The 13,328-nt window shown below is 54.1% G+C and overlaps 1 protein-coding gene across 6 annotated transcripts in view; it reads right to left on the bottom strand.

The window, feature by feature from the left end:
- Positions 1–1,480: 1,480 nt before the first annotated feature.
- SSBP3 (single stranded DNA binding protein 3) overlaps positions 1,481–13,328 on the bottom strand; it is a 163,033-nt gene continuing 151,185 nt past the window's right edge. For all 6 annotated transcript variants that reach the window (XM_049617114.1, XM_049617115.1, XM_049617116.1 and 3 more), the window contains 9 exons: positions 12,929–12,993; positions 12,119–12,167; positions 11,465–11,500; positions 10,883–10,937; positions 9,448–9,518; positions 4,635–4,713; positions 4,351–4,379; positions 4,105–4,206; positions 1,481–3,322 (listed from right to left, as the gene is read on the bottom strand). In XM_049617114.1, coding sequence (XP_049473071.1) covers positions 3,293–3,322; positions 4,105–4,206; positions 4,351–4,379; positions 4,635–4,713; positions 9,448–9,518; positions 10,883–10,937; positions 11,465–11,500; positions 12,119–12,167; positions 12,929–12,993 — 516 coding nt within the window. In that variant the 3' untranslated portion in view covers positions 1,481–3,292. The remainder of the gene's footprint in view (positions 3,323–4,104; positions 4,207–4,350; positions 4,380–4,634; positions 4,714–9,447; positions 9,519–10,882; positions 10,938–11,464; positions 11,501–12,118; positions 12,168–12,928; positions 12,994–13,328) is intronic.

Genomic DNA, 13,328 nt, shown 5'->3' with positions numbered 1-13,328 from the left:
TGGCGATTCTGGGGACACGGAACACTTGGATGTCGGCTCCAGCTTTGTGGAGCCTAGCTGCTGGGGGCCACAGGCTGAGGGGTGGTGTGGGAAGGTGCTTGGTGTTCTTACCCTATAAGCAGAGGTGTGCAGGGAGGTGCAAACCAGGATCCCACTGCAGGCTGGGCCCTTTCCTCCCTACCGGGGCCCGCATGACCTGGGTTCGCTTCCAGCTTGGCACCCCCATACCGTGGCTCCCACCTGCCCGAGTCCTGCCTGGGAATCCCAGGTGGCGGCAAGGGTAACCGGTGGCTGCTTGCTCATCACCACCTCCTTTGCCCAGCACTGGGTTGGCACGTGGCAGAGGCTCCATGCTGGTGGAACAGAAACTTCTTCAGAGCTCTGAGTGCAGGTCAGTCCCAGCCTGAGTATCCTCTTCCAACGGTGAGGGCTGCCCAGTTGTTCAAAGGTGTCTGTGCTGAGGAAGAGCCCAGAAACCTGATTCCAAGCTGAGGGAAGGGCAAAATGCAAGCTTCTAGATCCTCCCATCACACCCATTTGGACTCTGCACCCGCCCCCCCCCCCCCCCCCCCGCCGCCGCCCCATAGGAGGAACAGTACCACTGATAGCTAACACTGCTGTTCGTACTACGTGCAAGGCATGGTCTAAACCCTTCACAAGAGCCACCTCATCCTCCCAACAACCCCAAGAGGTAGGTAAACCATTATTCCCGTTTATAAATGAGGTAAGCAGGGCACAGGTAGAAACTAACTCGCCCATGGTCACAGTAAGTAGCGGTAAAGACAGGATCTGAAATTGGCAATGTGTGTCTGGAAGGGTCAGACCATGTAGAGATGTACTGAGCCTACGACACTTTCCCTCCCCTTCTGCGGGCCTGGAGCAAGGTCCCCAGAGCTCAAGGGAAGCAGCAAGTCCTACTTTCTAAATGTTCAAATGCCCCTGTCCCGCTGCTTACCTTGCCCCACCCAACCACCTTCCAGGATGCAGCATTTGGGAAAGGCTATTGTGAAAATCCTCCATGGGCTTCCCCTTGCCTTGGAGGGAAAGCAGAACAAAAACACAAAACTGAAGCTCTGTGGGGCCCCCAGCCTAGGACCAGTGAATCACTCCACCTGAGTGGGAAAGCCAGGTGTGGCTGCCACCCTCAGGGCCACAACTGGCACTGGCCAGTGCTGATTCTCCTTGGAAAACACCAGGAAACTTTTCTACTCCCTGAAAAATACATTCTGGCAGTGCCCCCCAAATATATGACGTGAGACTGATGTCTCCCTTCCCAACCCACCTTCCCCAAAGGCCACTGCAACTCTGCACAGAAAACGCAGAATTCACATGCCCAGGAAAACAGGGAGGACAACCTGAACACAAAACAAAATCTTGTCATGCACCAGGAACAGAAACTGCCCAAGCAGTCCACCTCGCATTTTGTAATCAGTATAATAAACTCCCACCCACGTTTGCCCCCAAACATGTCAGGAAGGGCTGCGGAAAAAAGATGTCCCTTTAATAAAACGTTATCAACATATATCGTACACAAACTACAATGTATCATAATTACTTTTTTTTTCCTCTCTTAATTCAGAACCAGACTACAAGGTAAGAAAAAACACAGAAACAGCTACAATGTTCCCAATAATCCGCACAAGGTCTTTTTTCAGGCAGATGGTATCTCACATAGTATGATATACATGGATCAGGAAGGGGAGGGAGGAAAACAAACAGCAGCTACAGGGGAGCAGGGAGGAGGGGCTGTAAATGTACAAAGAATTCGGGTGTCTTCAGGGCAAGACACAGAGGTTCGATGGGGGTAGTGAGGTGAGGGAGGCCATGAGTCACCCCTCCTGGGAGGGGACAGGCTCCACTGTCGCATTTGTCGGTTTTTGAAAATAAAAACAGGACCGGAAACAGCACGTCTGTTTGGTTGTTGGTGTCCCCCGCCCCCCCAACAGCTATTCCAAAGTCTTTCCATCCAGTTCCAAGCGTATACAGAGCAATTCTGGTCAATTCCCATCTTTGAAAAAGAAGCAAGAATCAAGAGAAAGAAAAAAAAAAAACAAAACCCAAAACAAAAAGAAACCCAAACTCCAGCCCTACAGTGCCCGCACACACGAGCACACACGACGAGGACGATGCGAGCCAGGGCCATGGGGCGAGAACGCGGGGGTCACGGTTGCCATGTCCCAGGTCATAGCCATCCTGTTGGGGGCGGCCTCCCCCACTGCGCTCTGTCCAGGCCACCACCCAGCTGGCAGGATTCTCGCTGGGAAGACTGGGGTGGGGGCTGAGGAGAGGGCTGGAGCGGCAGGGAGGCCGGGCAGGGGAAGGTCCAGAAGAGAGAGAGGAGGAAGCAGTCCTGGGAACACAGTGCATGCCACCGGGTCACAGCGAGTCTCCGCTGTGGCGGAGTCCTGAAAGCGGTCAGGTGGTCTGGCCCCTCGGGCCACATACGGGAGGGGGTGGTTCTGGGGTCCCAGTTGTGCAGCTGCTGAGGCCACCTCGCCGGGAGAAACCAAGCGAAAACAAAACAGGTTCCCACCCCTTGCTTGCCCATCCGCACAAACCGAAAACCCCAAGTGGAGAAAGGGGACTATCTTGTCTCTTTCCAAAAAAGGCCTTTTGAAAGAAACCACCGATTGTAAACTGCCCAGTTTATTATTATTATTATTATTTTTAGATGGCTACAAAGACAGCGTGAGATCTCACACCTAGACTAGCTTTCCTGGTGGAAGGGCTTGGGTACAGACAGACAGCAGGGCTTTTTTTTTTTTATTTTTTTTTTTTTGGTCCTTTTTTCTTTTTTTCTATTTTTTTTTTTTTTTAAAGAAGAAAGCAAAGGGGTTGATTGGGGTGGGGTGGGTGGGGGACTTGCTAGAAGCTTCCATTTTTAAAAATTTTTCCCCCAAAAAAACCCCCCTGAAAACAAATTAAAAAATCCCAGTAACGGTAAAACCCCAAACAAACAAAAAAAACAACAAAAAAGTGTCATGTACATAAAAGGTCCTTTTGGGAAAGGGCAAGGGGTGGGATTTTTCTGGTCATTGACTTGAAATATATTTTTATTTTGAGTTTTGTCCTTCATGTTTTATGGAATAAAAAGTTCGGCCTTTTTATTGCATGAAACTAAAATTGGGACAGGTTGGGGGGACTGGAGTAGGAGGGTGGGGGCTGAGGGGGAGCAGGGAGACGCCCCTCCCCCAGCTCCTGGGTAATGACACCTCACTTCTTCTTGCATAATTTCTGGCATCTTCCCGCCTGCAATGCCGGCTCTCTCAGCGTCTCGGAGAAGAGGAGGGGATCACACGCTCATCGTCATGCTTGGAGAATACTGGAAGGGGAGAAGCAGAGACAGGGCCATGAGGGCCAGTGTGGGCTAGATTGGGCCAGTCTGGGAGCGTGCCTGGGTGGGGAAGCCTGCGAGGGCTCTGCCCGCTCAGCACTAGACTGTGCCCACCCCCGCATCGTGGGAGCTCTGGGGGCTGCTATCACAACTCACCCCTCCATCCCACCCCTCTCCCTTCTCAAATCCCCTCTTCCCAGCTGAGGAAGCAGCCGACACTGCCCTTCCCACACAGCTGCTTTCCTGCAGCTCGCCCAGGGTGTCCTGGGGGGAGCTAGTCTGGGGTTCTCAGAATCATGACGTTGTTTCTTCATACGAGAATGTAAATAGAAGCCAGGCCCTCTGCGTGGGGATCCCAGGAAATCTCTAGTGGTATGAACCTTCCTCCCCAGGACAGACAGAAGTGGACCCCCTCAGAGGCCCAGTGGGCCAGAGCCCAGGCCTCCTGAGTCCCAACCCAGGGCTTTCCCAGCCTGGTCAGCTTTATCAGTGTTGGGAGGCGATGTGCCTCCCTGTAGAGGCCTCCAGAAGGTCCTGGCAGTGGTCGGGGTGGCAGCGGTTGGAGGCCATGCGGCGGGGAAGAGAGGGCCCTGCACTTTGTACAGAAAAAGGACCAAGGTGAAAGCCAGAGGCACAGCTGTTGGGACACCAGCCTGCCAGGCTGGTCCTCGCCAGCAGGCACCACAACTTAAGTAATTTAGTCCCCGGCCCCAGAGGTAAGACGATGATCCAGGGACGAAACTGGGGGGAGGGATACATGCAGCACTTACATTGTCATTCTGGAAGGAGTGGAGGAAGTTCCCTCCTAGCTCACCATCGTCTCGAGGGGTGCCTGGAGGATTGCTAATGCCACTTATGTTGTTAGGAGAATTCTGGGGAGAGGAGAGACGAGGTGAGACCCAGAGCCCCAGAGCCCTAGAGCCCTGCCCACCCAATGGGGAGAAAGGCTTTCTGGGGCCTCAGGGCTGGGGCAAGGTGGATGTGATCAGGGAGGAACACACAGAACACACACTCACTTTTGGAAGTCCATCTATGTCACCTGACCCTGGAAGGAAGGAAGGAAGGAAGGAAAACCTGGATTCAGTTTCTTGTTTGTTCTTCCGTGGCTAGGTCTCCAAAGCCACCCAAATCCCACACTATTTCTGTGCAGACGATCTTCTGTCCTGGCTGTATCTCTGGGGATCTTCCTACGTGCCCAGCCAAGGTCAGTGGGGTAGACCAGGCCCGGCTGAGCCAAAGAAGGCTGCTCGGGCAGGGTCGCGCGGGGTGCAGCATGACCATGGGGCTGGCGCCCGCTTACCTAACGATCCGTTCATGTGGTGTGGTTCCATGCCGCCCATGCCTCCCATCGGGCCGTCCGAACCTGGACCCATCGGGAACTGGGGGAGAAGCACAGGGCGTGGTGGCTGAGTGGGCCCCAGGCCCTCGGCACCCCTCTCACGGGCTCCCACACCCAGCTACAAAGGAGCTGTGCCCTCAGGGAGCTTCCATCTGGTTGGGCTCCTCCGTAGGGCACACCGCGTGGCTATCTGATGCCGCCAGGAGGCCGGAGCTGGTTCCTCCCCTTGGCTCTCGGAATTGAGCAGGGCAGGGGTGTCCTCCCTACGCTCCAAATGAGGAAACAAGCCCAGAGAGGGAAAGACACCGGCCCAAGGCTACACAGTGTGGTTCTGGGACAGCTCTCTAGCCAAGTGTCACGGACCCCGTAATAAGGCTCTCTCTATCCATGGGACGGAGCGTGTGACTCACCAGTCAGAACCTCACGCAGACGCACAAATAGGGGACTGTGCGCAGCCAGGGGCCAAAGGTATTAATGTCTCTCATCCCCATTTTACAGGTAAGGAATGTGAAGCACAGAGAGTGGGAAATTCTTTGCTGGAAGTTCCCCCCCGCCCCTGGGAGATGGGAGGAGTGGTGAGTGGGGCGCGGGCAGCCTGAGCCTGAGTCCCACCAGCCTCCTCTGAGCGATTCCTCAGAAATGGAGTTTCATGGGTGAGGTGAGGAGATCGGGTCTACTGAGTGACTGGGGGGTCAGGGGAGAAGCTGGGCGGGGGACTAGAGTTGTCTCCTGGGGACAATGTAGAGGAAGGCCACTGATGAGTCCCCCAGGCAGAAGTGGTGGCAGGGCAGGCGGCTCAAGAGGCTGGAGGTGGAATCTGCTCTACCCCTAGCCTTGGACCTGGAGGGGGCGGTATATTGAATGATCTCAGAAAAGTAGCAACCAAAGGCCAGAGATCATATCCCATGGTTGAGAAGGGATGGCTGAGCCCAGTCTGGTGAGCCTAGGCCCTGTGATGCAGACCAGACGTCAGGGTGCACAGGGGTGGACACGGCAGAAAGGAGAACTGTTTGGCATCTGGCCTATGCCACGGGCGAGGGACACAGAGTTGAGTCACAGCCGAGCCTCAGCCCAGAAGGGGAGTCCACGGTTATGGACACCCAACCACCCCACAGGGCAGAGAAATCTGAACCCCTGCATGGAGGAGGAGGCAGAGGGCCGAAACAACTGAGGACAGAATTTGGGCAGGGGGAGACAGGCCACAGAAGTCATTCTAGGTAGGGGTCCTGCGTGAGCAGAGAGGCAGGGGGCAGCACAGGCTGCCGGAGCCCACATTGCAGGGGTGCGGCTAGCGTGCCAGCCGCTCCCTCGCGCCCACCGCCCACTCACATGTACCACAGAGGCGGCCTCCTTGCCTCCCGCCTCCCCAGAGGCTTCCCAGGGCCACTCACAGGCACCGAGGCACATTTTTGACATCTGGCAACAAATTTCACACTTACTCATCCAAGTGAGAGGAGGTGATGGACTTTTTTAGGAGCCAACTCAGGACACAGTCGTATCAGACAAAACAGCCCCCCAAACGCGATTAATGTCATAAACAACGGCATGTTCTGCTTTCAACATAAGCATCTTTTAAAAACTTTGTGTTTTCTCGTGTATTATTATTTCTAGCTGCTTGACCGGGCTGGAATTCGCACACCGTACAACTGGCCCACTGCAAGCACACAGTTCGGTGGTTTTTAGCATGTCTGCAGGTGTGCGGCCATCACCACCAGATCGACGTTAGAACTCTCTCATCACCCCGTAAAGAAACCTTATACCCGTTCGGTCACTCCCCATCCCCCTCCAGCCCCCAGCCCCAGACAACCGTTAATTTGTTCTCTGTTGTCTACGGATTTGCCTACTCCGGACACATACGACCTTCTGCGGCTGGCTTCCTTCGCTCAGCAGGTCTTCGAGGTTCGTCCGGGTTGGGGCATCAGTTAGTACTTCTTTCCTTCTTCCGGCCAAATCATGTTCCATTACACGGAGAGGCTGCGTTCTATTTATCCGTTCAGTCGGCGGACGCGTCGCTCCCACTTTTTAGCTATTATGAATAACACCGCTGTGAATGCTGGTGGACGATTACTATGTGGACACAGGTTTTTATTTCTCTTGGGTAGATACCTACCCAACAGTGGAATCGCAGGGTCCTGTGGTCATTCTGTTTAAGCTTTCGAGGAACCGCCACGCTGTTTTCCAAAGCAGCCACATCATTTCATGTTCCCCGCAGCCACGTGTGAGGACTCCAGGGTCTTCCCGGACTCACCCGCGCCGGCACGGTTTCTTGGTGACAGCCAGCCCAGTGAGTGTGCAGCACTGTCTCGTGCTTTCCACATGCATCCCCCCGATGGCCACAAAGCGGAGCACCTTTGTGTGCTTACTGGCTACAGGTACATCTTGGCAGGAAAGTCTATTTTGGATCGTCGGCCCACTTTTTAAATTGGGCTGGTTTTTCGTGCCTGAGTTTGAAGAGGTCTTTGCGTATTTTGGATTCAAGTCCGGTATCAGATTCATGATTTGCAAATATCTTCTCCACTCCGCGGGCTGTGTTTTTCACCTTCTTGATGGAGCTCCTTCGAAGCATGCAAGTTTTAAATCTTGATGAAGTCCAATTTATCTACTTTTTTCTTTTGTCACCTGTGCTTTTGGTGTCATTGGGAAGGCTTTGCTTTTACCTGGGCCACAAAGATTTACGCCTATATTTTCTTCGGAACGTTTTATTGTTTCAGCGCGGATGTGCATGTCGAGGGTTGAGTGCTCTGGAGAGATTCTGGGTTTCACTGTGGAGCAGTGGTCCAACTTCATGCACTTGCCAGGGGACATACAGCTGTCTCTACACCACTTGTTTATTCTGTGTTCGTTATTTTGTTACATAAGTGCTATTATTTCAATAAAACCACAGTCAGGCTAGTTAACAGCAGCAGTTGGTAGAGGACTAGTTAAATAAATAAACGGTTTGTGTGAGAAAAACAACAATTTATCTGGACTCTTTATTGGATTACTTCAATTTTCCAGGCTATATCACTATGTATTCTTAAAATATACAAATTTGGGGCGCCTGTTGAGTGTCCGACTTCAGCTCAGGTCATGATCTCCCTGTTGTTGGGTTTGGGCCCTGCATTGGGCTCTGTGCTGACAGCTCGGAGCCTGGTGCCTGCTTCGGAGTCTATGTCCCGCTCTCTCTCTGCCCTTCCCTCGCTCATGCATGAGCTCATGCTCATTGTCTCAAGAATAAAACATTAATACACACACACACACACACACACACACACACAAATTTAATTTTTTTTAAAAAAACTAAATGCAATGGACTGACTAAACACATATTACTTATATTTGATTTAAAAATGTTCTTGGGGCGCCTGGGTGGCTCAGTAGGTTAAGCATCGGACTTCAGCTCAGGTCATGATATCACAGTTCATGAGTTCGAACCGCACATCAGGCTCTGTGCTGACAGCTCAGAGCCTGGAGCCTGTTTCAGATTCTGTGTCCCCTGGCTTTTGGGCTGCTGGAAGAGCCTTACACTTTTCCACCCACCCTTTGGCATCCACTGCCCAAACCAAGGACAGTGTGTCCTGGGAAGTCGTCTCCTGAGACATAGAGCTTTTAATGCTAAAACCTGATGGCCAGTCACCCTAACGGGTAGCAGGGGTGATGGGGCTGGGGTGGGAGGGGTGCTGGCTGCCCAGGAGAGGGACAGGGACGGCGGAGCAATGGTTAAGGAGTGCGGTTCCCACGCTTCTCAGTCACGTGACCCCTCTCTAGGGGACCCCTCTCTAGGTCCCTCTCCCTAACCCAGGAGGATCCAAAGACTTCCCCCCTTCAGAGGCTGCCAGAGGATTAAATATGTACAGGGTCCAGCATGGGGCAGCTCCCAATCAGCATTTAGCACAGTGGGTGATTCAGGGGTCACATCAGGAACCAAACCAACAGAACCAAACGAAGCACCCCAAAAGGCCAGAACACCACTGGGGCCCCAACACCCGGAGCCCCTGGCTCTGCAGTCCAGACTGTTGATTTGGTCACATAGCAGCCTCCCTTCCAGACCCTGGGCTCCCCAAGCGCAAGGCCAGTCCGAGTCCCCTCCCTAGCTGGTGCAGAAGGGCTGTCTCCAGAGGTGAGTCTGACCGGCCCTCTCCTCGGGGAGCTCCCAGCTGGGAGAAGGGGACGGGCTATGGCTGCACAGTCAAGTGCCATCCAGCAGGGGACACAGGCCATGGGAGGGAGTGGATGGGCAGGGGTCAGACAAGGTGGAACTGGAGCTCCTACATTACGAGGGGCTGGAACTTGGAGAAGCCAAGAAGGGAGGGGGTGGGAGGCAGGCAATGACCCAAAGAGAGACCAGGAAGCTGCAGTCACAGGGCTCCCAAAGGGGCTGGAGGCACAGGGCAGGCAGGTCCCCAGATGGGCTTCGGGGACCCACAGCTCCAGACCTCAGAGGGTGATTGACTGCCTGGGGTGGGCACAGCCGGTCGGCGGAGCGGGGAGTGACCCGGGTCCACCCGCAGCCTAGTGCTCTCCCTCCCTGACACCCCGCTCAGGGTGGCAGGGATCCCCACAGTGAGGCTGGGTGTGCCGCTCTGGCCAGAGGGGAGGGCACCTCTCCACCCCCGGCCAGCTGCGGAATGGGAACCGATTTGCCCAAGAGTTAATCGCTTTTCTGACGGTTTATTTTATTCGTCTTTGGTAACAAATGGCTGAAATCAATTAAACTTGCTTTCCCCTCAGCTGATGAAGTTAATTATGATTTGTTATGGTATCTGATATGTAAATTATTAGAAAGCGGACTTACGTTGGACCGGCTGCCTCCAGGCGGCACCGGATTAATCATTGTGTAGATGTTGTCACTGGAATTTGTTGAATCTGTAGAACAGTGGAAACCCACAAGTCGGGGTGATTAATTCATTTCTTAATTAAAACAAACTCGTGGCACTTGAACTCATTCTTTTGTATTTTATCACCTAAAATCTCCTCTAAGTACCACCATTTTCTGGCTAATTTGTATTTAATGAAGATTCACAAAGTTTTTAATCACAGAAAATTCAACTGTGAAAACTGCTCAACCCTGGAACAAAGAAGTCCAGGGTGTGTGGACAGCAGTGTGGACGTGGCAAAGCGGGGGTGGCAGGTTCAAATTCTCATCTCCCTACCCGAAAACAACCTGGTCCCCAGATCCTGCCAGGGACCACGCAGGGACGGCCAGACCACCAGCTGCGCTCTCCCCCAATCCCACCCAGGGGTTTTAATCAAACTGGGGAAAGAGAAACGCCACAAATTACCCAGGGGCCACCTTGCCAAGCTGATGGGGCAGGAGGGAGAGGGAAGCATGGGGCTGGAGACACATTAACATATGCAGTGGTTTAATGTGACCCAGTCTGAATGTAGGTCATGCGGCTCATAAAAATGCAGCAGCAGAAAGAGGGAGCGAGAGTGGGGGCCGGAACATCACAGCCGCCGCTAGCTCCAGACTATGGATAAGCAGCTTCCCTGCCACTGGGAGCCGAGGAGTCTGGGGAGAGAGGGACCCCTCTGTCTCCCCAATTAGCTAGGAAAGTCTCCTAAGAAAACCAGCTAACATGTTTCTATCAGGAGTAGGCATCTTCTTTCTAGGGCAGAAATCCAACCACGTCTCACTTTTTATTTTCTGGGTGGGTAGACTGTCCGTGGGATTCCTTCTAGATGGTGGTGTGTTATTCTCAGCTGGGAAAGAAACGCAACTGTGAAGCTGTGTGTGTGTGTGTGTGTGTGTGTGTGTGTGCCCACATGTGTGCACGCACGCCCTCTTCTGATCAGAGAAAGAGGGAGAAGAGATCTCCCGTATAGCGGACCAGAAGCCAAGAGCTCTGGGAACTCAAGACACACGGTGTTAAGAGTCCTGGTTCCAGGATGCCAGAAGCCCAAAGCCCCTTTTCAGTCATCTAGAGAAATCCACAGCTGGGAAAGGGTGCTTGCCAACCAGTGCGAGCTGAGGACAGTGAGACCCCCCTCGTTCCTGGAGCTCTCTGCCCTGCCTCTCCCTCTAACCAGAGAGGAGGAGTGACCTTGCTAAGGCCACAGGGAAGGTCAGGGGCACCAAGGACCTCCTTCCTCCTAAACACCTGATGCTGACATGCCTGGTGGGGGACACGCTGCTCAGGAAGGGTGGTTGGTAAGCTTTGGCCCTGCGCTGGGACCCCTCCAGGACCCCCTAACTCTCTCGATGGCACCCTCTCCCCAAGGCTTCTTACCTGCAGGACTAGGCATGATGGGTGTTCCTGGGGGGCCACCACCGCCAGGAGGTCCCTGGAGATGAGATAAAAACTGATGTGAGGAACCCATGGCCATGACCCAGGTCGGGAGAAACCCCCGAGCTCCGGCCACACCAAAGTCAAGTGTTCCTCCAGGGCCCAGACTGGCATCCCGCTCTCACTAAAGCTCAAGCAGAGCCCAAGTGTTTAAGCCCCAAGGGAGCTGGACTTGCATTCCCCACCCCCCCCACCCCTGCCCCACTGCCTTTCTTCAAACCCAGAGGCAGCTGTGGGTGTGCGTGTATGTGTTCACACGCCGACTGGTGGAACCAGAGGCCTGTGGGGGAAACCAGCTAGGCCACTGGTCAGCCCCCAAGATGGGGACCCAACTCTAGGTCTTGTATGGGGACTTCCGGGCCCCCAGAAGGTACCTGAACAGTGACAGCAGGTTCTAGCAGAGTTTAGAACTTGTGTTCGGAGTGTGTTTTGAAAGGGAAAGAGACAGGGACCCTGGAGAAGTTCTCTTGCACATTCAGTCACATGTGGCTGGACACCCAATGCCCCGAACCCACACACACTTACCACATAGGTACCAGGTGATGAGGAGGAGTATGGAATCTAAAAACAAGAGGTGGGCAGCCACGTGTCAGAGTCCCTTCCTCTGATACTCAGTACCCTTGGGCTCCCAAATCCACTTGGGGACCCACCCCCTCTTGCTAGGAAAGGCTGTGGGACACCCCAGGAGGGGGCCAGGGGTATGAGCAAAGCCCAGTGCCTACACTGAACTGATCCCGAGAGCCTTGGCAGGGAGCTCTGAGGGGGCATAGGCAGGGGAGACCCTCCAGTGTGAGAGGACAGGAGAGCGAGAGCTTCTCCCCACCCCTCTGGCCTTCTTCCCCAGACTGTCTGTGCTGAGCCCCTTTCCAGCTCCTTCCCCTGAGCACTAGAAGCCAGCCCTGCCGGTGGGAGAGGATCGCCAGACGCTTCTGTGTGGACAATGCTCTCTGAGCAAGCTCTCAGCTCACACAGGCTTTCTGCCCATCAGCGGGCTGGGCCGGGGCCCAAACCCGGAAGGCCCCGGGAATGTTACTCCCAAGCCTCCACTTACAGGTGGGGCTCCCGCTGGCAAGCGTCAGGTGGACTCTTGCTGCATCCCTGCCTCTCATGATACCCCCAACCTGGGGACAGGATCACCCCATAGCCTAGAAACCCCTCCCACTCGATGTGGGTACTCACTGAGTTAGCACTGTTAGGATTTGGCCAGGGTCTGCCAGCTCCCGGGCCCCTGGGAGAGGGAGGGAGGGGGAGGGAGAGAGACGGGGAGAGGGGGAGAGGGGGAGAGACAGAGAGAGAGAGAGGAGAGAGATGGCAACAATGAAAAAGGTGTCGTTGACCCCAAGGGGGCGGTGCCGGAAGCGCCAGAACGAGAGGGCTGACATCACTAACAGGAAATCCTTCATGCGGCCCTAGGGCCTTACACACCTGGTTCTCGGGCAGTAATGGGCAGCTCCACGGCTAGAAATCTACAAGCTCCTCTAAATTACATGAAAAACGTGTCAAGTATATAAAACTGCCTCTGCATGTGCATCTTCCCAGGAAGGGAACCCACAGATCCTCATGGGGATCTATCCCCGAAAGGGGGTTAAGAACCACTCAAGCACTACAACAGCAGCCAATTGTACCGGGGTTCAAATCCTGGCCCTGTCACTTAAGAGCCCTGTGAGCAGGGGCAAGCTACTTCACCTCTCTGTGCCTCAGTTACCTCATCTGTAAATGGGGGCAATAACCACCTCACCGGGCTATGAGGAGCAGGTGGGCTAATCCACACAGCAGGCTCAGAAACACACCCAGGACGGATGAGCCCCATACGGGACCATATGAGCTCTTATCCAAGTATCTATCGCCAGCATCCCCGGCTCCACTGATGAGAGGCCTGAGGTCCAGAGAGGTGCCAAGAATGACTCTGTTCACGAGTCTTTGGGGGGGCCAGCAGAGGGTCGGGGAGCCATGGGCTCTGAGCTGCCAGCAAGGTCCTTTTTGCCTTACATGTTAATCCCGGGCATGGCGGGGCCGAGGGAGTTGGGTGGTGGTCTCATGCCGCTGCCGTAATTCTGCAACGATAACCAAGGGTCAGTCTATGAGAAGGAGAAGGGGCACCGGAGAGGGAAGGGGGGAAGAAAGACAAACAGAATAGAAGCAAGAGGATTAGTCTGTGGAAAGGATTTGATGAGAAAAAAAATTACACGTTCGTTAAAAAAGGTGAGGGGCCGAGGGATGGGGCCACAATGACAAGCCAGCACAGAGGGACAGTCACAACTTGAAACACATCTTCAGGGGTCTCAGGATGGTTTCTCTCAAAAGCATGTGGAGGTCCAGTAAGCCCTCTCATCTTGGGTTTCAGGTGGGTGGAAAGGAGCGGACTCGTAACAGATCCAACTGGCGAACA

This window comes from Panthera uncia (genome assembly GCF_023721935.1).
Source record: "Panthera uncia isolate 11264 chromosome C1 unlocalized genomic scaffold, Puncia_PCG_1.0 HiC_scaffold_4, whole genome shotgun sequence".
In the NCBI taxonomy this organism is placed as follows: Eukaryota; Metazoa; Chordata; class Mammalia; order Carnivora; family Felidae; genus Panthera; species Panthera uncia.
Note: the sequence above shows the minus strand (reverse complement) of the source record. Positions and strands in the feature narration are given on the sequence as shown.